Raw genomic sequence first — 23,387 nt, forward strand, 5'->3', positions numbered from 1 at the left:
CCAGGTGCCTCGAAAAATTTATTTAAATCTAAATTCGGAAAACTTACTCTGGAATGATAAATGGTTATATGGCTATTTCATACAGCATCCTACAGAGTGTTAGATTTCTTTTACTTTCTGTCCTGTTTTCCTCTTCCCCAAATTCATTAGTAAGTTGAAATTTTCAGCACAGTGTCCCTAATATAGGTTCCTGACCATGAGTATGATGCATATTTCCCTAAAATATACATGCAAATGATATTTTAAATAAAGAAATGTTTGTTGATTATCTAAGCTGGAAAGATAGGTGTTTGATTGATTTATTTTCATTGGGGATTAGTTTAGCATTGACAAGCTCATCAGTTGTGGGTTTTTGATTATGTGACATCCTAAGTTCCATCCTAATGTGCAGTAAAATAGAACTTTTAAAAGCTTGCTGTGAGCCTGCTTTATATACAAAAACATTTTTCAAAAAATTTTCAACATGTTTTTGTGCTTTGGTTGAAAAACACGTATTTGACGAAATGTTTTGCATATAGCTGAGTATATGCTTGTTTATACATATGGAGCCCAAATTAACTTGAAAAGTATTTTATTAACTTCTATTAGACAGTATTCTACATGGTAGCAGTAAATGGCAACATGATTTCTTGGAGGGAGAGGGGAAGGAGGGTTCAACAATCTCAGATTCTTTTTCTGTTTTGTTTTTTTTGTAATTTCTGGTCACACCTTACCATATTCATTCATTAAAAGCTTGCTATTAATATGGTTTTTTTTAATTCTTGAGGAACTTAGTAATTTTTCCAGGTGTTTTTACTTGAATTTACAGCGTATTTAAAGTACAGATGAAACTTGCACACACTCAAAAATAATACTTATTTCTTTCTTTATCATAGGATCAGCGGCAAACTGAAGCCATCCAGTTACTACAGGCACAATTGACCAACATGACACAGCTTGTTTCAAACCTATCAACAACAGTAGCAGAATTACAACGTGAGGTAATTGTTATTGCTGCTGTTGTAAGACAAACTGCATATGTAGAGGTTGTCATAAAGACAAGATTCTTAAGAATGTAGTGTCTAAGATCTTTAACCAAACAAAATTGTCATTTATAGAGAACTTGTTCACAACACCAGAATGTGGCATTTTATAAAATGTTTTTTTTAATATTTATTTTGAGAGAGAGAGTACAAGCGCAGGTGGGGCAGAAAGAGAAGTAGACCCAGAATCCGAAGCAGGCTCCAGGCTCTGAGCTGTCAGCACAGAGCCCGACATGGGGCTCAAACCCACTAACCTCAAGATCATGTCCTGAGCTGAAGTTGGATGCTTAACCGACTGAGCCACCCAGGGGCCCCCAGGATGTGGCATTTTAAAGTTTATATATTAATAATGATAATCTTTTTGGAAAACAAGGCATTCATAGTTTAGGTTTTACCTAAAATATGGTTATAAGTCAATTCTGTTAGGCCTTTTTCAGACCACTGATACTTCATTTTCAGCTCAAAAAGTCTTCTTCAGTTGCTTAACAAAGCAAAAATTTTGTTGAATTATTAAGTATTTATTGAACATCCAGTGTATATGAAGTGTGAGCTATGTAGTCCTCGGGGCATACAGCAGTGAGTAGTCCCTGGCCACATAAGTGCCTCTCTCCTGGGGGAGAGAGAGAATATATATAGTAAATATATGTTAGGGACAGAAGGATAGAAATGAAATGTGTGCGTGTGGAGTGGCATGGCAAGGGTTGCTCCTTTAGCTAGAGTGATTTTGGAAGGCTTATTTATCTGAGGCGGTGGTGTTAGAACTTGAGTATTCAAGAAGACTTAGCAGCCACATGGGCTTAGGGTCCGAACAAACCTGTTACTAGCAGAACTAGGGCAAAGGACCCACGATTAGAAATAGTGTAACATGGGGCGCCTGGGTGGCTCAGTCGGTTAAGCGTCCGACTTCAGCCCGGGTCACGATCTCGCGGTCCGTGAGTTCGAGCCCCGCGTCGGGCTCTGGGCTGATGACTCAGAGCCTGGAGCCTGCTTCCGATTCTGTCTCCCTCTCTCTCTGCCCCTCCCCCGTTCACACTCTGTCTCTCTCTGTCTCAAAAATAAACGTTAAAAATTTTTTTTTAAAAAAAGAAATAGTGTAATGTGACTCCGTTGATCAAGTGTCTGACTCTTGATTTTGACTCAGGTCATGATCTCATGGTTCGTGGGTTCAAGCCCTGCTTTGGGCTCTGTATTGACAGTGCAGAGCCTGTGTGAGATCCTCTCTGCCTCTCTCTCTGTTCCTCCCCTAATCGGTCTCTCTCTCTCAAAAAAATAAACTAAAATTAAAAAAAGAAAGAAAGAAATAGTGTAATGTGTCTGAGGGTAGAAAGAAAGCTGGCATGGTTGGAGCGGAGTGAATGAGGGGAAGGAGGGTCAGGGATCCAGTCATGTAGGCCTTAGTAGGCAATGTAGAGTTTAAATTTTATTCTGATCATTGCAAGTCATTGGAAAGAATTAAGAAGTGACGTGGGTCGTCTCACTGACAACACTTTGAGAAGCTCCCCATTTGTTGTCCTGTGGAGAATTGCCTCTTGGGGAACAGCAAGAGCAGAAGTGAGGAGGAAACCAGTTAGGATGCAGTTTCAGTAACCTGAGTGAGGTGATGTTGGTTTGGACTGAGATGTTAGAAGTGGATAACAGTGTGAAGTTGTGTTCAGGAAATATTTAAGAGAATGACAAGCCTTACTGAAAGATTGGATGTCTGGGACGAGCAACTAAGGATGATCCCCACGTTTTTGGCTTAAATAACTGGGTGATTGCTGGTTCAGTATTGTAAGACGACAAAGACTGGGCAGGAGCAAGATTTTTTTTTCCCTCCCTGAGGAAATAGTACAGATGGAAAGACACAGCAGATGTGGCAAAATGTTAACTTTGGTGAACATAGTGTGAAAGGCATGAATATGCTCATTGTGCTATTTTTTAAAGTTTTCCTTAGGTTTGAAAACGTTCAAAGAATTGGGGGGGGAGAAAGAAGAAAAAGACATTGCCTCACAGTAGTACATTTTCTAAGAACATGCCTTACATTTTATCATTTGGAAATACATTTTAAAAATGTTAAAAATGATTTGTCTTTTGATTTTTATATCCCACTATATTTTTTCCTAGTATAATTTTTATACTATAATAATAATATAACAAAATTTAATGCTAATATAATATTTAATAATATATAAACTATGTAATAATTATTAAATCCTTTTCCATCAGGTTTCAGATCGACAGAGCTATCTTGTCATATCTTTGGTTCTCTGTGTTGTCTTGGGACTGATGCTTTGTATGCAGCGCTGTCGAAACCCCTCTCAATTTGATGGAGATTATATTTCAAAACTTCCTAAAAGTAATCAATATCCAAGCCCTAAAAGGTAATATCAGCATCTTATTTCACATTTTTTACTGTGTTTTTTACATTTTTGAGAAATATGACAGAATAAAGGAATACTGAGATAATTTTTCCCCCATATGATTGTCTTACAACTGCAGTGTTAAAACATCATTGGAACTAGAGAGATGGTCCTGTACCTGGAAGGTTCTGTAGCCCGGATTAAAGAGAAAACACTAATAGGAAGTGCATACCCTTGAAATGTTTTGGTTGTAAAGGATGCTCGAATGTGGAATTCACAGGGAGAGGATAATAGACATTTTAATATAGCACCTTTTAGAGAATGACCTTTAAAGTTTTTTGTTTTTTGTTTTTTTTTTTTTTACACATAATAAACAATAAGTGGAGTGTTACACTAGAGATCAGTATTGTGGGGCGTGTTTAATTCTCGATAGCTTCCATCAAGCCCCAACTGCAGAGTAAATTATATGTAGTTTACCCTGTTCTCAGTGTTGGTTTTTCTTCATGTTTTAGGTGTTTCTCTTCCTATGATGATATGAATTTGAAAAGGAGAACCTCATTCCCACTCATCAGATCCAAGTCTCTACAGTTAACTGGCAAAGAAGGTAGATTTTTGTGTAATATGTATACATACACATGAATGTGGCTTACTTCTGGCATAAGTATAATGTCAGTGTTTTGTTCGAAACCATCTGCAACAGAATAGTGGGTACAAGTAACCTTTGTGTTTGTGCTGTGTCAAAGCTGCCTTATCATTTTCACACTTTATATATATATATATATATATATATATATATATATATATATATATATATATATATATATATATATATATATATCTTTGTTCCTAAAAGCCTAGAGGGTGGGGAAGGGGGGCTTAGTTTAATTAGCCATTGGTAGCTTTATTTGCACCTGCTCCTGTTTAGAAGTATTTCTTTTTAGAAAGGGATGTTTGAGAAAGTTCAACAGATTTGGAAAACCTGAATGTGCTCCCATAGCATCCTGTGCTTATCTGCCTCCTCTTCTTGTACAGGTAGGACCCCTTTTGTCTCTAGTTTAGGACCATGAGGCACTTTCTGAAAAAAAAATCTAGTCTACCTCTTATTTATAGGCCAGGGTCTATAATAGCATTCCATTGTCTGACACTCAATACTTAAATTCAAATGAATGAACATGTACTGAGTGGCTGTTTTTCTGTATCCGTTCTTTTGTAATTTGTACTTATTATTATTTTTTGTAATTAGTAATTATTAAGAGACTTATATTTATAGCAGTATTAAAATAACCAAATTAATTGTATATTTCAGTTAGGAATGCTTTCTCAATTATTGGCTCCCCTTTCTTTAGGGCTTAGTATGCAGCAGCATGTTTCAGCTGACTAACTCATTTGAGTGATCATTGCTGAGCATCACTGGTTTTACTGTTATCACAAAGCTTTACTGATTTAACCCATTACATATGTGCTTACTTACGATTAGTAAACCTCTTCTTTCTTCCTGCCTTTTTCTTTTTCTTCTGTTGGCTGATTTTTTACTATAACTGAAAAAAAAAAATTAATTTATTTTTAAGTTTATTTACTTATTCTGAGAGACAGAGAGAGAGAGAGAGAGTGTGAGTGTGTGCAAGCAGGGGAGGGACACAGGGAGAGGGAGAGAATCCTAAGCAGGCTCTGCGCTGACCGTGTGCAGCCCAATGTTGGCCTTGAACTCACAAACCCATGAGATCATGACCTGAGCCGAGATCAAGAGTCGGAAGCTTAACTGACTGAACCACCCAGGCACCCCTATAACTGAAATTTTTGATTGAAGTGTTACATGTAAGAAAATGTAATTACATGTAAAACTTGGTGAATTTTCTTTTTTTTTTAATTATTTTACTTTATTTTTTTAAAATTTACATCCAAGTTAGTTAGCATATAGCGCAATAATGATTTCAGGAGTATAATCCAGTGATTCATCTCCTATATATAATACCCAGTGGTCATCCCAAATGCCTTCCTTAATGCCTCTTGCCCATTTAGCTCATCCCCCACCAAAAACCCCTTCAGCAACCCTCAGTTTATTCTCTGTATTTAAGAGTCTCTTATGTTTTTCCCCCTCCCAGTTCTTATATTATTTTTGCTTCCTTTCCCTTACATTCATCTGTTTTGTATCTTAAATTCCGTTTGAGTGAAGTCATGTGATACTTGTCTTTCTCTGATTAATTTTGTTTAGCATAATACAGTCTAGTTCCATCCACGTAGTTCCAAATGGAAAGATTTCATTCTTTTTGATTGCCGAGTAATACTCCATTGTGTATATATACCACATCTTCTTTATCCATTCATCAGTCAGTGGACATTTGGGCTCTTTCCATATGGCTATTGTCCATAGCACTGCTATAAACATTAGGGTGCATGTGCCCCTTTGAAACAGCACACCTGTATCCTTTGGATAAATACCTAGTAGTGTAATTGCTGGATTGTAGGGTAGTTCTATTTTTAATTTTTTGAGAAACCTCCACACTTTTCCAGAGTAGCTGCACCAGCTTGCATTCCCACCAGTGGTGCAAAAGCGTTCCTCTTTCTCCGCATCCTCACCAACATATGTTGTTGCCTGAATTGTTAATTTTAGCCATTCTGACAGGGGGGAGGTGGTATTTCATTGTGGTTTTGATTTGTATTTCCCTGATGATGAGTGCTGTTGAACATGTTTTCATGTGTCTGTTAGCCAAAGCTTGATGAATTTTCATAAACCAAATGAACACACCTGTATGACAATACCCAGATTAAGATGGAGAACTTAGGGTGCCGGATGAATTTTATTACTTTATGTACCTCATGGAAATATATTAATCGTAAAGTATTTGTTTTTCTGTGACTGGTTTTTTTCACTGAACATCATGTCCTCTGGGTTCATCCACGTACATGCGACCAAATTTCCTTCCTTTCTAAAACTCAGTAATACTCTGTTTTCAGATACACCACAATTTGTTTATTTCATCTGTTGATAGGCATTTAGATTGTTTTCAGCTCTTGGCTATTGTGAATATTGCTGATATGAACATGAGTGTGCAAATATCTCTTTAAGACCTTGCTTTCAGTTCTTCTGTATGTATACTCAGACATTGGATTGCTATATCATCTGCTAGTTTTATTTTTTTTATTTTTTATTAAAAATATTTATTTTAATGCTTATTTTTAAGAGAGGAAAACAGAGAGCACAAGTAGGGGAGGGGCAGAGAGAGATGGAGACACAGAATCGGAAGCAGGCTCCAGGCTCGGAGCTGTCAGCACAGAGCCTGACGCGGGGCTCGAACTCACAACCGTAAGATCGTGACTTGAGCTGAAGTCAGACACTTAATCGACTGAGCCATCCAGGTGCCCTGGTAGTTTTATTTTTTGAGGAAACTTTCCACTGTTTTCTATAGTGGCTGCCTATCATACAATCCCTCTAGCAGTATATGAGGGTTACAATTTTCTCCACATCCTCACCAACACTTGTTTTTGTTTGTTTGTTTGTTTTTGTTTTTTGGATAGTAGTCATCCTAATGGGTGTGGTGAATTCTCATTGTGGTTTTGATTTGCATTTCTCAGATAGAAATGTTGAGCGTCTTTTCATGTGCTTGGTGGACATTTGTAAATCATCTTTGGAGAAATATCCTTTGCCCAGTTAAAAAACTTTTTTATTTGTTATTTTTCTTTTTTAACTTTATTTAAATCCAAGTTAGTTAACATATAGTGTAATCATGGTTTCAGAAATAGAATTTAGTGATTCATCACTTATGTGTTAACACCCAGTGCTTATCCCAGCAAGTGCCCTCCTTAATGCCCATCGCCCATTTAGCCCATCCCACCTCCCCTCCAGCAAGCCTCAGTTTGTTCTCTGTATTTAAGAGTCTAGGGGCACCTGTGTGGCTCAGTCGGTTAAGCGGCCGATTTCGTCTCAGGTCATGATCTCACAGTTCATGGGTTCAATCCCTGTGTTGGGCTCTGGGCTGACAGCTCAGAGTCTGGAGCCTGCTCCCTCTCTCTGCCCCACCCCAGCTTGCTCTCTCTCTTTCTCTCTCTCTCTCTCTCTCTCTCTCTCAAAAATAAATAAACTTTAAGAAAAAAAAAAGAGTCTCTTATGGTTTGCCTCCCTCTCTGTTTTTATTTTTCCTTCTATTTGGATTTTTTGTTAATTTCTTTATATATTCTGGATATTAATCCCTTATGAGATACATGATCTGCAAACGTATTTTCCCATTCCTTGGATCATTTTTTCACTCTCGATTTTGTTCTTTGATGGACAAATGTTTTTAAGTTTGACGAGGTCTCATTTGTCTATTTCTGCTTTTGTTGCCTATACTTTAGATGTCATATCCAAGAAATCATTGCCAAGTCTCGTGTCATGAAGTTTCCCCTATGTTTTCTTATAGGAAGTTTATAATTTTACACCTTAGATCTTTAATCCATTTTGAGTTAACTTTTATATATTGTGTAAGGTAAGGTCCAACTTCATTCTTTTGCATGTCAGTATCCAGTTTTCCCAGTACCATTTGTTGAAGAAACTGTTTTTTCCCCCATTGACTGGTCTTGTTACTTTTGTTGAAGATTATTTGACCATATGTGTAAGAGTTTATTTCTGTGTTCTTTATTCCATTGGTCTACTTATCTCTCTTAGTGCCACACCGTTTTGACTGTAGCTTTGTAACACATTTTGAAATCAGGGGTGTGAGCCCTCAAACTCCATTCATCTTTTTCAAAATGACTTTTTCTATCTGAGGTTCCTTGAGATTCAATATAAATTTTAGGATGTATTTTTCTATTTCAACAAAAAAAAATATTGTTGGGATTTTGGTGGGGATTAGGCTGAGTCTGTAGATTATTTTGGTAGTATGGACATTGTTTAGTATGGACAGTATTAAGTGTTCCAGTCATGAACGTGAGATGTCTTCTCATTTGTTTGTATCTTCCTTAATTTCTTCCATCAATATTTTGTACTTTTCTTACACATTCTTAGGCTTATTCCTAAGTAGTTTATTCTTTTTGATACTTTTATCAATGGAATTGTTTTCTTAATTTCCTTTTTGGATTGTTCATCATTAAAGTATAGAAATACAGCTGATTTTTGTGTTGATTTTGTATCCTGCAACTTTGCTAAATCCATTTATTAATTCTAATGTTTTTTTTATTCTTTATTTTGAGGGAGGGAGGGAGAGAGAGAAAAAACACAAGTGGGGGAGGGGCAGAGAGAAGGAGATTCATGTACATGATTGCATCCCATTTCAATATTGTATAGTATTTCAGTAACTGACCAGTTCACAGTGTATTTATCCATTCTACTGCTACTTACAGTTGGGGCTATTATAGGTAATGCTGCTGTAAACATTCCTTTGTATACTGGAACATAGTTGTATGAGTTTCTCTAGGAATATTACTTATATTTAACACTGCTGGGTTGTAGGTCATGTTTATCTGCAAATGAACAGATAATGGTAGACTTTTCCAAAGTGGTCATAACAGAGTATGCTTCTACTAGTGCCTTGAGAATTTCCATTATTCTACATTCTTGCCAACAAACACCGGATTCTCAGGTTGTAAAGTGTTCGTTAATCTTATCACAGTTATAATTTGCATTTGCCTGATTACTAATGAAGTTGAACAACTTTACTTTATGCCTTTTAGTCATTTGACTTTCCTGGACAACTGTAAGTTTTTTGCCTGTTCTTCTGTTAGATTGTTTATCTCTTTTGTACTGGTTTATAATTTTTAAGATTGTAACCATACTCATTGGTTGGTTAAATATGTTGCAGATATTTTATTTCACTTTGAGATTTGTCTTGTATTTGGAGTCTTTTAAATAAGAGAAGCTCCTCTTGATTTCAATGTAATCAAATATATGGGTTTTTCCCCCCATTCCTCAAAAAATGGTGGTTAGTGCTTTTTATCTCCTGTTAAACAGAATTTTTTTCTCCAGGTTTATGGATGATACTGTTATAATTTTCTTTTAAATGTTTACTTCAGTTTTTATTTTTAGTTCTTTAATCTACTTAGAATTGATTTTTTTGTATGTGACCTTCGGTAGGAATTCCAACGTAAAATTTTATATAAATATATTTATTTATTTTGGGTTTCTTGGCCATTATTGACTGTTTATGTTTTCATATAAATTCAGAATTATCTATTAAATGTTTCATCACAAACAAAATTTAATTGAGATTACAGTAACTGAATATCAGTTTGGGAAGGATATAAGCATTATCTCTGTTTACTCTAAAAAGGTCAAACTTTTGGGAGCTTTATTCCTAGAGTATTTTTTGATGCTGGTAAATGGTACCGTGTGTGCACGCACGCGTGTGTGTGTGTGTATTGCTGGTATGTAGAAATACAATAGATTTTGGTATTATTGAGATTAGCTGTGTGCTTATTCATTTTCCCTGGATCTGTCCATTTCTGATAGATAGGTATTAAAGCCTCTACCTATATCCTCTTGCAGTATTAACCTCTTTATCATTATGAAATGCTGCTCTTTATCCCTGATAATTACCTTTTTCTGAAATCTGCTCGGTCTGAAAGTAATATTCCTAACTCTGCTTTTTTTTTTTATTTGTGTTAGCATGGTATATCTTTCTTTATCCCTATACTTTTAATCTATACCTTTATATTTAAAATGGGTTTCTTGTGAAAATAATCCCATTTACAATTGCACCAAAAATAATAAAATACATAAGAATAAACTGAACCAAGGAGCTAAAAGACCTGTACTCTGAAAACTATAAAACACTGATGAAAGAAATTGAAGATGGCACAAACAAATGGAAAGATATTCCATGCTCATGGGTTGGAAGAACCAATATTGTAAAAATGTCCATACTACCCAAAGCAATCTATAGATTTAATGCAATCCCTATCAAAATACCAACAACAATTTTCACAGAACTGGAACAAATAATTACTAACATTTGTATGGAACCACAAGGATCCGAAATAGCTAAAGCAATCTTGAAAAAGAGGAACAAAGCTGGAAGCATCACAATCCCAGATTTCAAGATATACCGCAAAGCCATAGTAATCAAAACAGTACAGTTATGGCACAAAAATAGACACATATGTCAATGGAACAGAGTAGAGAGCCCAGAAATAAATCCATGCCTATATGGTCAGTTAATATATGACAAAGGAGGCAAGAATATACCGTGGGGAAAAGACAGTCTTTTCAACAAATGGTGCTAGGAAAACCAGACAACTACATGCAGAAGAATGGAAGTGGACTACTTTCTTACACCATCCACAAAAATAAACTGAAAATAAAGTTCTAAAATGTGAGATTTGAAACCATAAAACTCCTAAAAAAAAATATTTTAAAAAGAACATAGGCAGTAATTTCTTTGACATTGGCCATAGAAACATTTTTCTAGATAGATAGTCTAGATAGGCAAGGGGAACAAAAGCAAAGTTAAAGTATTGGGACTACATCAAAATAAAAAGCTATTGTACAGCAAAGAAAACCATGAACAAAGTGATAAGGCAACCTACTGAATGTGAGAAGATATTTCCAAGTGATCATTAATTTGCAAAATATATAAAGATTTTATACAACTCAACATCATGAAACCCAAATAATGCAATTAAAATTGGGCAGAGAACTTGAGTAGACATTTTCCCATAGAAGACCTACAGATAGCCAACAAACACATGAAAAGATGTTCAACATCACTAATCATCAGAGAAATGCAAATCAAAACCATAATGAGATAACTGCCTCATACCTGTCAGAATGGCTAAAATCAAAAGCACAAGAAACAACAAGTGTTGGCAAGGATATGGAGAAAAAGGAACCCTCATGCACTGTTGGTGGGAATGCAAACTGGTGTAACCACTGTGGAAACAGTATGAAGGTTCCTCAAAAAATTAAAAACAGAATTACCATATGATCCAGTAATTCCACTACTGGATATTTACTCAAAGAAAATGAAAACACTAATTTGAAAAGATATATGCATCCTTATGTTTATTGCAGCATTATTTACAATTGCCAAGATATGGAAAAAAAGCCCGTGTCTATCCATAGATGAATGAATAAAGATGTGGAGTATATATATACATGGAATGTTACTCAGCTGTAAGAAAGCATGAGATCTTGCCATTTGCAACAACCTGAATGGACCTGAACAATATCATGCTAAGTGAAATAAATCAGACAGAGAAAGACAAATGCCTATGATTTTACTCATGTGGAATTTAAGAAACAGAGAAAGAAAAAAGAGACTCTTAAATATACAGAACAAACTGGTGGTTGTCAGATGGAAGATGGGTATGGGGGATGAGTATAATAGGTAAAGAGGATAAAGAGTATACCTGATGAACACGGAGTAATGTATTCAATTGTTGAATCATTATACTGTACACCTGAAACTTATATAACACTGTATATAAATGTTTTAAAAAATTAAACCAGGTTCTTGAAAACAACATATAGTTGCATCTTGTGTTTTGATCAGCTCTTACAATCTTTGTCTTTAAATTGGTGTATTTAGACTGTTGATGTTTAAAGTGATTGTTGATATAGTTGGATTAATATTTACCATGTTTATTATTTGTTGTCCTTATTCTTTGTTCCAATTTTGTCTTTCTGAATTTTTAAAAAATGTTTATTTTTGAGAGAGAGAGATAGCATGAGCAGGGGAGGAGCAGAGAGAGAGAGATACACAGAATCCGAAGCAGGCTCCAGGCTTTGAGCTGTCAGCACAGAGCTCAGTGTGGGGCTTGAACTCACAAACCATGAGACCATGACCTGAGCCGAAGTTGGACGCTTAAACTGAGGCACCCAGGCGCGCCCCCCCCACCAATTTTGTCTTTCGTACTTTCTCTGCCTTTTGTGCTTTTAATTCACCATTGTACATAATCCCATATTTTCTCGGTTCTATTACTTTTCCTAGTGGTTGCCCTAGAGTTTGCAATATACATTTACAACTAATTCAAGTCTACTTTCAAATAACACTATACCACTTCATGGGTAGTACAACTATTTTATAATAAAAAGTTTTTTTTCTCTTTTTCTTTTTTGGTCAAAATATTTGTAATTTCTCCCATCCATCCCTTGCTGTCATTCACTTCACTTCCATGGAAGCATATATATACATAAGCATATTCAAATACATTTTTGCTATTACTGTTTTGAACAAACTGTTATCTGTTAGATCAATTAAGATTAAGAAAAAGGTTGATTTTACCTTTAATTATTCCTTCTTTGAATCTCTTCCTTTCTTTATGTAGATACCAGTTTCTGACCTATATTGTTCTCTAACTTTCTGAAGAACTAATTTTAACATTTTTTTGCAAGGCAGGTTTATTGCAACAAATTCCCTCAATTTTTTGCTTGTCTGAGAAAGCATTCCTCCCTCACTTGTGAAGGATAATTTCATAGGATATAGAATTCTAGATTGGTTTGTTTTTTCTCTCAATACTTCAAGTATTTCGTTCACTCTCTGGCATGATTTCTGAGGAAAAGTCAGATGTAACTTGTCTTTGCTCTTCTAGTGAGGTGTGTTTTTCTTCTGACTTTTCAGGAGTTTTTCTGTATCTTTGATTTTTTTGAAGTTTGTATGTGATATGTCTAGGTGTAGTGTTTTGGCATTTTTTCTGCCTTGTGTTGTCTGAGCTTCCTAGATCTGGGTTTTGGTGTCTGGCATTAATTTGGGGGAAATTCTCATTCTTTATTACTTCAGATCTTTCTTTTCCTTTCTCTTATTCTTGTCCTTCTGGTATGCTCATTACACACATGTTACACATTTTGTAGTTGTCCTGCACTTCTTGGATATTCAATTCTAGGTTTTATTTTTCTTTTTTTTCTTTGCTTTTTGTATTTGTGTGTGTGATTTCTTTTTCCAGGATTTTATTTAAATTCAAGTTAGTTAATATACAGTGTAGTGTTGGTTTCAGGAGTAGAATTCAGTGATTCATCACTTACATGTGACATCCAGTGCTCATCCCAGCAAGTGGCCTCCTTAATGCCCATCATCCATTTAGCCCATCCCCCCACCCAACACCCCTCCAGTAATCCTTAGTTTGTTCTGTGTATTTAAGAGTCTCTTATGGTTTGCCTCCCTCTCTGTTTTTATCTTATTTTTCCTTCTCTTCCCCTGTGTTCATCTGTTGTGTATCTTAAATTCCACATAGGAGCAAAGTCATATGGCATTTGCCTTTCTCTGACTAATTTTGTTTAGCATAATACACTCTAGTTCCATCCATATTGTTGCAAATGGCAAGATTTCATTCTTTTTTGATTGCCAAGTATTATTCCATTGTATGTATACACCACATGTTCTTTATCCAGTCATCAGTTGATGGACATTTGGGCTCTTAACACACTTTGTTTATTGTCAGTAGTGCTGCTATAAACGTTTGGGTGCATGTGTTCCTTTGAAATAGCACACTTGTATCCTTTGGATAAGTACCTAGTAGTACAATTGCTGGGTCGTAGGGTGGTTTTATTTTTAATTTTTTGAGGACCCTCCATGCTGTTTTCCAGAGCAGCACCAGTTTGCATTCCCACCAGCAGTGCAAAAGAAATCCTCTTTCTCCGCATCCTCGCCAACATCTGTTGTTGCCTGAGTTATTAATTTTGTTTACTTATTTTTAAAATGCCATGTAATTATTTGTTGAAAGGTGGGGTATAACATAGTGGTGAGGTGTGGTGGTAAAGGAAGCATTCTGTAGTCCTATGATTAAGCCTCAGGCTTTTGGTGAGCTTTTGTTCCTGACTGTAAACTTCACCAGTGCTTCTCAGCCTTCCCCTTTCCCTTAGGCAGGTTAGGCTCCAATAAAACACCAGTAGGTGCGACTCTACTGAAATAGATCTCCTAAAGTCAGACCTTGTTAAGAAAAACTAGATGGCTCAGTCAGTTAAGTGTCCGACTTTGGCTCAGGTCATGATCTCCCAGTTCATGAGTTCCGGCCCTATGTTGGGCTGTGTGCTGACAGCTCGGAGCCTGGAGCCTACTTCAGGTTCTGTGCCTCCTTCTCTGCCCCACTCGTGTTCTGTTTGGCTCGCTTTCAAAAATAAATAAACATTAAAAAATTTAAAACCTCACAAAACTGTGGGGGCTCCCCTCTTAAGTCCCCCTTGGACTTTCTTTTTTTTTTTTCATTTTTTTTTTAATCTTTATTTTTGAGAGAGAGAGAGAGAGAGAGAGAGAGAGAGAGAGAGAGAGAGAGAGTACAAGCAGGGGAGGAACAGAGAGAGAGGGAGACACAGAATACGAAGCAGGCGCCAGGCTCCAAGCTGACATCAGAGAGCCTGATGTGGGCTCGAACTCAGACTGAGAGATCATGACCTGAGCCAAAGTCAGAAGCTTGGCCAATTGAGTCACCCAGGTGCCATCCCCCCTGGGACTTCTTAACTTACAGATATATCCACACTGAACATCCAGCAATTTATCAATTGTAGTTCAGGTTTTCCTACCCGGGCACTGTTCCCACAGAGGTTTCTGCCCAGGCAATTTGTGATTGTATCTGCCTATCTCCAGGTTTTGTGACAGCAGTTTTCCTTGTGACCTCACTTCTCTGAAGTATCTAAGAAGAGTTATTTTTCAGTTTGTTCAGTCTTATACTTGTTGTTATGACAGAGTGGCAACTTCTGTGAATACAGGCACACCTTTTGAGACTAAAGAGAATTTTGTTTCTTCCTTTCCAATCCGTGTAGTTTTTATTTGCTTTGTTTCCCTAACTGCAGTGGCAGTTTTTTAAATGTTGACTAGAAGTGGTTGGTAGGCAACTTTGTCTTGTTCCCATTCTTAAAGGGAAAACTCTTAGTGTTAAGGATTATGTGTGTCACAGGTGTTTTGTAGATACCTATTATCTAAGGAAGTTCTTCTCTCCTGTTTTTTTTTTTAAGTTTATTTTTGAGAGAGAGAGCGTGCGAGTACAAGTTGGGGAGGGGCAGAGAGAGAGGCAGAGAGAGAATCCCAAGCAGGCTCCGCTGTCAGCGTAGAGTCTGACGTGGGGCTCAATCCCACGAAACTCTGAGACCATGACCTGAGCTGATATCAAGCGGCAGAGGCTTAATGAACTGAGGCACCCAGGCACCTCCCTCTCTCTTCTTAGTTTGCTGATAGTTCCTCTCCCCCATGAATCTCTGTTTAATTTTACCAGATACTTTTTCAGCTTCTTTTAAGATGATCGTTTCTAATCTCTTATTAAAATTATACTAATTGATTTTCTGGAGTCATACTCTTATTACATTCTTAATAAATACAAGTGGGCATGATATGTTATTTACATGTGTGTTTTTTGTGTCTATATTGTTAATTTCATGTAATTCTGTTTGATACTACTTAGGAATTTTGCTGTCTATTGTTCATGAATAAGATTAGTATATAATTTTTTATTTCTCATATTGTTGGGTTTTGTTGTGTATAAAGCTTATATTATAAAACCAGATGGCCAGTGCTCTCTTATTTTCTCAGGAAGAGTTTAAAATTATAATTATTTCTTTTTTGAATTATTAGTCACATAGGTCCAGTCCAGAATCTTCTTTGTAAAAGGCTTTTAATTCAGGTTATAGGAACCTGATTTTTTTTGTCAATTTAAATTAAAAATTTCCATGAACTTTTCCATTTCGTCTAAATGTTAAAATTTATTAGCATAAAGTTATTCATGTATCTTTTATCTAGTGACTGTTTTTATTATTCCTCCCTTTCCTTGAAACTTTTTGTTAGAGAAGAAGGACATTCTTTTTTGCTATCAATAGAATAGAAGTTGTGCATTATTTTTAACATGTTCTGGTACCTTAGAATTTACAAGTACTCATCGAAGTCTGCAGTTAACCCGTTCTTTCACCTTTTCTTGAATAATACAAAGATCTTTTATCCCCAGCTTGATATATATGTTACTGTTTTGTGTATTTAAATTCTATTTGTTTTGCTTGGTATACAATTATTATTTTTTACACTAGCGTTCATTTACATTTATCCACAGATATACTGATTTCTTAGTTCTTCAGTTCTTTGAATCTCTCATTTAGTATCTTTTATCAATAGTGGGAAAATTGTTGTTATTGTTGGTTTTTTTTTTTATTTTTTTTTTCAACGTTTATTTATTTTTGGGACAGAGAGAGACAGAGCATGAACGGGGGAGGGGCAGAGAGAGAGGGAGACACAGAATCGGAAACAGGCTCCAGGCTCTGAGCCATCAGCCCAGAGCCCGACGCGGGGCTCGAACTCACGGACCGCGAGATCGTGACCTGGCTGAAGTCGGACGCTTAACCGACTGCACCACCCAGGCGCCCCATTATTGTTGTTTTTTGAGAGAGAGTATGCTCCTGTGCTTGTGTGCGAGTTGGCGGTGGGGGCGGGGGGCAGTGGGGAGAGAGAATCTTAAGCAGGCTCCATGCCCAGCACGGAGCCCAACAAAGGGCTCAATCTCACCACTGTGAGGTCATGACCTGAGCTGAAATTGAGTTAGACGCTTAACCAGCTGAGCCACCCAGACACCCCAATACTGGAAAATTCTTAACCACTTCCCCCCAAAATATTACCTCTACCTTATTCTCTTTTAGAATCTCCATTTAATTAAATCCTTCTCAGTTTATCCCCCTTGTCTCCTAAACTCTGTTCTTTTTGCCATTCTGTGCTATATTTGGATGATTTCTTCTGATCTCTTTTCCAGGCCACACATTCTTCAGCTATCTGTAGTCTGCTGTTAAATTCTTCCATTAAGGTTTTAATTTCAGTTATTACATTTTCCATTTCTAGGAATTCTTTTAGTATTTTTTTAAACATCTAGGTCCCTTTTGTGTTTCCTGCAGATATTTTCAAGCTTGTTTTTTATTTAAACATAGTAAGTATAACTGCCTTTGTGGTCTGTGTTTGATAATTCTAATATCTTAAATCTTTGTGAGTCTGTTCATTAATTGTCTCTGCAGCCTCTTGCTCAGGTGCTTAGTGTCTTTCTGTGCTTTGTGTTGGTCCTTCTCTTTGAAAAATTATTTGTAGGGATAATTTGAGAGCTAAAAGGTAGGTCTTTATTCCAGAGAGAATTTGTGTTTGCTTTACATTCACAATACTTTATATTTATGCCATGAGGTTACTTGGACCACCAGGTGGTCCCTGCATCGCATGGGTTAATTCTTTCTCTGAGGGTATATAGTTCTTTAGAGTCCCAGCTTACTGTGAGGAAAGTCAGGGTATCTTACTAGACTGTTACTTTGGGTGGGCCCTAAGGTTTGATTTCTGATTCATTACCTTGATACCATTAGACCTGAAATTCACATACTCTTGCATTGGCAAATGCCGTCAGGACAGAAGTGACTTTTGTGTTCCACTTGACTATCGGGATTCCTATTTTTCATTCACATTTGGAATGGAGATTACCTACTTGATCTTGGCCGCTCTTCAGAGCTTTTAGTGATTTTTGTTTTTTAAAATCCATATTTTAGCTGCATTGAGCAGAGAAGGTGATCTGAGTAACAGTTAACAACCATTTCTAGAAGTAGGTGTCATTTTTTAAAAAAAATTGACTTGAGTAAGATTAGTAATCTGATAGAAATGACTAAAGAGGAATGTCTTTATACTTTTGGTATATTTTTATGAATTTGATATAGTTTATATATTTTGATACTTTTGTGTATTTGATGACTTTGTCAACAGATTTCTAAGACATAATGTAAAAAAACTGTAATTGGTTGAATCATGTCATTAGTTAATTTGCAGTATATGAAGTTTTATAGTGAATTTTGCAACTTATAAACTTCTGGCTCTGTCAGACCATACATTGTTTACTTTTATTGGGTTGAATGAGTCTGAAATCTCATTTATCTTGTCAGTCAAATGTCTTGTCAAGATGTGTATCTTGTCAGTGTCAGAATGGTATACAGCTGTCTTGAATGTGCTTAATGAAATCTTAGAAACCTAAAATGAATATTTCTAATTTACTCACCTTGCCAGAAGTATTTATTCATTATTGTTTATGATTATATTCATTATTATAATTATAATTATGTATTCATTATTGCTTATAATTTATATTGCATGCTTAAGCTATTTTTAGATTTTGGAGTTCATAGTTTCAGTCACAGTAAAATACAATTAGAAAAAGCGTCTTAAATCTGTTTTTTGTGTGTATGCTCTTTTAACTGGCTTTCATACCTGGTCACAACTGCTTGTTGTACATGATTAACCCACATTTGTGACACAGTGTAGTTTAGTCTTTTAGGGAAATACTCAAATGATCTGTAGGTTTGTTATTAGCTTACCTGGTGATGTTATACTTCTCATCAGGTAAGAGGTTAGGGCTGGGCCCAAGGAAGGATCCTTACTGTGTTGGCTGATAGCTAGCTGTCTGTCAGTTAGAAACTTAGGGAAGTTATTTGAAGGTGACCAGTCAAGCCCAAAATAAGAATGGTACCATCTCCCACCTTGTTACTTTTCACTAATTTAAAATGCATAAATATATGCTTAATCTGGTATAATTATAAATTCATTGGGTCTGTTAGGAAAATAATCACTTAAGGATAATATGTAATATTTTATAGTGTTTATCATGCATAATCTACTTTACATTTTAAATCTTTTTTTAAAATTTTTTCTTATAGTAGACCCAAATGATTTGTACATCGTAGAACCCCTCAAGTTCTCTCCAGAAAAAAAGGTAATATTTTGATCCTTTTTAAGTATATTATATTACTTGGTACTAGACAAGGAAATAGCTTGGAAGGTTTGATATAACTGGTCCTTAAATTCTACTATTTATTTTCAGTTATAGTAATAACACAAATAAATGTTACAAAGGTCAGCAAACTATGACTCACAAGCTGTATCTGGCCTGTGGCCTGTTTTGTATGGGCCTGGAGCCATCTTTAAAGGGTTGTAAAATAAAAAAAGAATATGCAAGAGAGACAGTATGTGAAATACAAAGCCTAAAATACTTACTGCCAGGCCCTTTACAGAAAAGGTTTGCTTTTCTGTGAAGCAAGTTTATGTGAGAAAGCAAGTTATGTGAGAAAACTGAAACTCGGAGATTTTGTCTTCTTGGAATGATCCATTAAATGAGTAGCAAAACTCAAAATAATACTATGATTTTTTCCGTTTTGCCTCTCAAAGTAAGTTGTACTCTTTTTGATTAGAGGTGATGGTCTCTAGGTGAAAGAACTTGGACTTGAGAGACAAACCCAGGATTCAATCCCAACCTGGCCATTTGCTGTGTTGAAACTTGAGCAGAGAACCAAACCTGTGGACCTTGGTTTTCTCATTTAGTAACCAGGGATAAAGTACCCCCTTCTCAGGGTTGGTAAGGAAGATACACCTGAAAGCAACTTGTGTGGTACCTGGTGCTTAGTAGGTACACAGCTGTTAGTTATCATCCCCTAAGTCTATTGTCAGAGGTGGCAGCTAAGAGGGGTTTTTTTTTTTTAATGTTGTGTTTAGTTTTTGAGAGAGCCTGCTCAAGTGTGTGCTAGTGGGGAAGGGGCAGAGAAAGAGGGGGACAGAAAATCTGAAGCATGACAGGGTGACAGCAGCGAGCCCAGTGCAGAGCTTGAGCTCACAAACCGTGAGCTCATGACCTGAACCGAAGTCGGACGCTCAGCTGACTAAGCCACTCCGGCACCCCAAAAGAGTTTTGACTGAGTGTATTTACAAAATGAGAAGGTAATGGTGGTATCTATGCAGAACATAACAGGACGTCACACTGTTCATAATGCTGTTTCACTTTTCACTGGGAGCTGGCACTTTCCTCCATTAGTTCAGCTCTCCAGGTGCTTTGAGAGGTTAACTATTGGAAGTCTAATAACTACCCTTTTTAAAAATTTGTGTTCTAGAAAAAACGCTGCAAGTACAAAACTGAAAAAATTGAAACCATAAGGCCAGCAGACCCACTGCACCCGGTAGCCAATGGAGACCTAAGAGGAAGGAAGCCCTTTATGAACCAGAGAGACTTTTCTAATATGGGCGAAGTTTATCACTCTTCTTATAAGGGCCCTCCATCTGAAGGAAGCTCAGAAACATCATCACAGTCTGAAGAGTCTTATTTTTGTGGCATTTCAGCTTGCACAAGTCTGTGCAATGGACAGTCCCAAAAGACAAAAACTGAGAAGAGGGCTTTAAAACGAAGGCGATCTAAAGTCCAAGACCAAGGAAAACTGATAAAAACTCTAATACAGACTAAGTCAGGATCATTGCCGAGCCTGCATGACATAATCAAAGGAAACAAAGAGATCACCGTGGGAACATTTGGTGTCACAGCAGTCTCGGGACATATCTAAAATGAAGAGAACTTTTCATACTGGAGACTTTTTTTTGTTGTTCTTTGAAGAACAGTCTGTGGTATTTGAAGGGTCTGGGGGAGGGAGAAAATATTAATGGGAAAAGTATTCAGAAATTATGGTTTCTGCCTTTTTAAAACAGTAGGTGGGATTGTGTCAATCTTGGTTAATGAGCTGCAGTTTTACAAGGCTGATCACTTCCTACAGGGACAATGGTAGACATTTTATAAAGATGTTTTTTCACAGATTAATTACTGGGACAAACATAATTTGGAAGCCCAGTTCCTTTGGGTGGGATAGGAATGAAAGCCTAAACCTCTTCCTTTAGCTTTGTTCCTATTTCTTGCACCTTCCCATATTTATGTGCCTTTCGTCTATTTATAACGCCACTGGAAGAGGAGGGAGAACTTTTTCTGTCGTTTGATTTCTTTTATAACTTTGTTAGTTTTTTGAAGCTGCAAACACTACAAGGCTTTAAGGTGATCTGTGCCTGAAGTTCAGTAATGTGGGTCAGACAGTGTAAAGTCCTACAGACTTGCCGACTAGACTTCTGTTTAGCAAACTCACTGGAAACAAAAAAATTGCTGGAATTTTTAAGTCTTACTCTTTTCGGTAAATGGCGATACTGGTATTTTCATTTAACTTATTCACACTAGTTTTTCTCTAGTTACTAAATGAGAAAAAAGCCTACAAGATCTTTTCTTGCAAGTGACTGGTATTTGCAAATAAATTTTTTATAAATTCACCTTTTAGACACATTTAACCATTTGTAAAGGATTTCTTTAGCTACATTACATTTTAAACATTCACAATGAGCACTAATCCTCCAGACTTTCTGGTCAGTGTTTCCTGTTACTGCAGATGGAACATTTGAAGGTTTGTCAAATGAGCCCAGGTCTCATGTGATATAATCACTGCCTATGTCCATATACCCGGAACCAGTTAGTGAGTTTGTCAAACCTTGTCTAATTGGTCAAGTCTAAAGGGATTATTATTCCTTGATGTTTGCTTTGTATTGGCTACAGATGTGCAGAGGTATACATGTGCGATGTCAATGTGTCTGTCTTCATTTTGTCTTTTTTTTTCTTTAAAAATAATTGGCAGCGACTGTATTTGAAGAAAATGATTTCTTAGTGTGTGTTTGTACAGTAATGAGTGAAAGTGGAAAGTTTCTTTTTGAAAGGGAGCGAATTGACCATTTTGTGTTATAAGATTTAAGTTATAACTTATTGAGCACTTTTAGTAATAACTGTTTTTAAATCTGTCTAATACCTTTCTGGGGGTATTGTTTGTAATGTGACCTATTTAAAGCCTTTTTTGTTTGTTTAAGTTGCTGCTTTTAGGTTAACAGTATGTTTTAGATGATTTAAATTTTTTTCCAGTCTGTACAATTAGCCATTCAGAGCAAGAGGGCCTGATTGTATAGAAACTCACTGAAAAGAGGTCCAGAGGGGAGCGGAGCGAGGGCGGGAAGTTCCACATCCGTGTTAGCACCCAGTGTTGTGGAAAGATGACTTTCAATATGTAACTACAGAGCTGTAGTGCCATTAGAAACTGTGAATTTCCAAATAAATCCGAACACTTGTCTTTATTAATTACTGGCTCTTCTGTTCTTTGAAGGAGAACTTACAAATGTATTCACCCTGAACACAGATTGAAGTTTTGCCGCTTTGAAAACTAAATACAGCAACATCCCATTACATAATTGATCACATTTAAGGCAACTCTAAACTGACTGAACTTACACATAAACATTTTGTTCCCTGTACAATCAAAATTTCACCATTTGAAACACAAAAAGGACAGTTTTGATCTTTATTCAGGGGAATACATGTCTGTGGTTTCCTCTTATCAGGTGCCATCTTGAGGACGATTAATTTTTCATTGTTTCCACATTTTACAATTTGGGGTTTATTTTTCCTCTCTGAGGTTAGGCCCACATGAGGAGAAAAAAAAGTTCTTGCCATTTGTAGATTTGTACCTGGTAAGAAGCAGTGTATACATAATAAGCTCTCAGAGGTCCTTGAGAGTCAACCTCATTCTATTTCTTGTAACATTAGGCATTAAAACAGCATACAATGAAAGGAAACTGGGGGATTTTAAGAGCAAAGATGCCAAGTAAAGCGGTTCCTTTAACTCGATTTTTAAAAACACTGTGTTACACATACATACAATTTGAGGAATTAGTTTTTTGTAAGTCTTGTATGGGAAAACAGCGGTTCTCTACTCTCTGCCACTACACCCACCCACCCCCCCTCCCCGCCCCACCACTGCCTTTCCCCACCAAGGATTGTTTGCTTTGCAACAGCATCCTTTTCAGCTCTTGTCTTATTTTACCACCTAATGGTTTTCCAGTTTAAGAGGTGTTCTCAGTTTGAATATATAAGCTTACATACATGAATATGAAGTAGATCTATTTGTTAACCTACTTGGACAAACCTACGTAAGATTGCAGTATATGAAGTAACATGTCAATTTAGAAATACTGCTTTTCTAAAATCTGTATTTTCATAGGGGGTGCCTGAGTGGCTCAATCAGTCAAGTGTCCAATTCTGGATCTCAGGGTCTTGAGTTCAAGCCTTCCATTGGGCTCCACGCTGGGTATGGAGCCTACTTAAAAAGGAATGAATGAATGAATCTGCATTTCATAGAACAAATTTATTAAAAAACCTCATGCTTTTCCCCAGCTTTTTAATTTGAAAATTTTAAAATCCACAGAAAAGTTGAATATCCATTCACCTTTACCCAGATCCAGCAGTTAACATTTTTAGTTTGTTTTTTCTGTACGTGTGTCTGTGTGTGTGT

The 23,387-nt window shown here is 36.5% G+C and overlaps 1 protein-coding gene across 6 annotated transcripts in view; it reads left to right on the plus strand.

The window, feature by feature from the left end:
- SUCO (SUN domain containing ossification factor) overlaps window positions 1-22,177 on the plus strand; it is a 91,086-nt gene extending 68,909 nt beyond the window's left edge. For 5 of the 6 annotated variants that reach the window (XM_019821612.3, XM_019821611.3, XM_019821610.3 and 2 more), the window contains 5 exons: window positions 876-980; window positions 3,228-3,382; window positions 3,874-3,965; window positions 18,915-18,970; window positions 20,139-22,177. In XM_019821612.3, coding sequence (XP_019677171.2) covers window positions 876-980; window positions 3,228-3,382; window positions 3,874-3,965; window positions 18,915-18,970; window positions 20,139-20,582 — 852 coding nt within the window. In that variant the 3' untranslated portion in view covers window positions 20,583-22,177. Of the gene's footprint in view, window positions 1-875; window positions 981-3,227; window positions 3,383-3,873; window positions 3,966-4,302; window positions 4,394-18,914; window positions 18,971-20,138 lie in introns of all 6 variants that reach the window. The other variant, XR_002151040.2, reaches the window with a different exon arrangement.
- Window positions 22,178-23,387: the final 1,210 nt, after the last annotated feature.

The sequence above is a fragment of the Felis catus genome, chromosome F1 (genome assembly GCF_018350175.1).
Source record: "Felis catus isolate Fca126 chromosome F1, F.catus_Fca126_mat1.0, whole genome shotgun sequence".
NCBI classification, from domain to species: Eukaryota; Metazoa; Chordata; class Mammalia; order Carnivora; family Felidae; genus Felis; species Felis catus.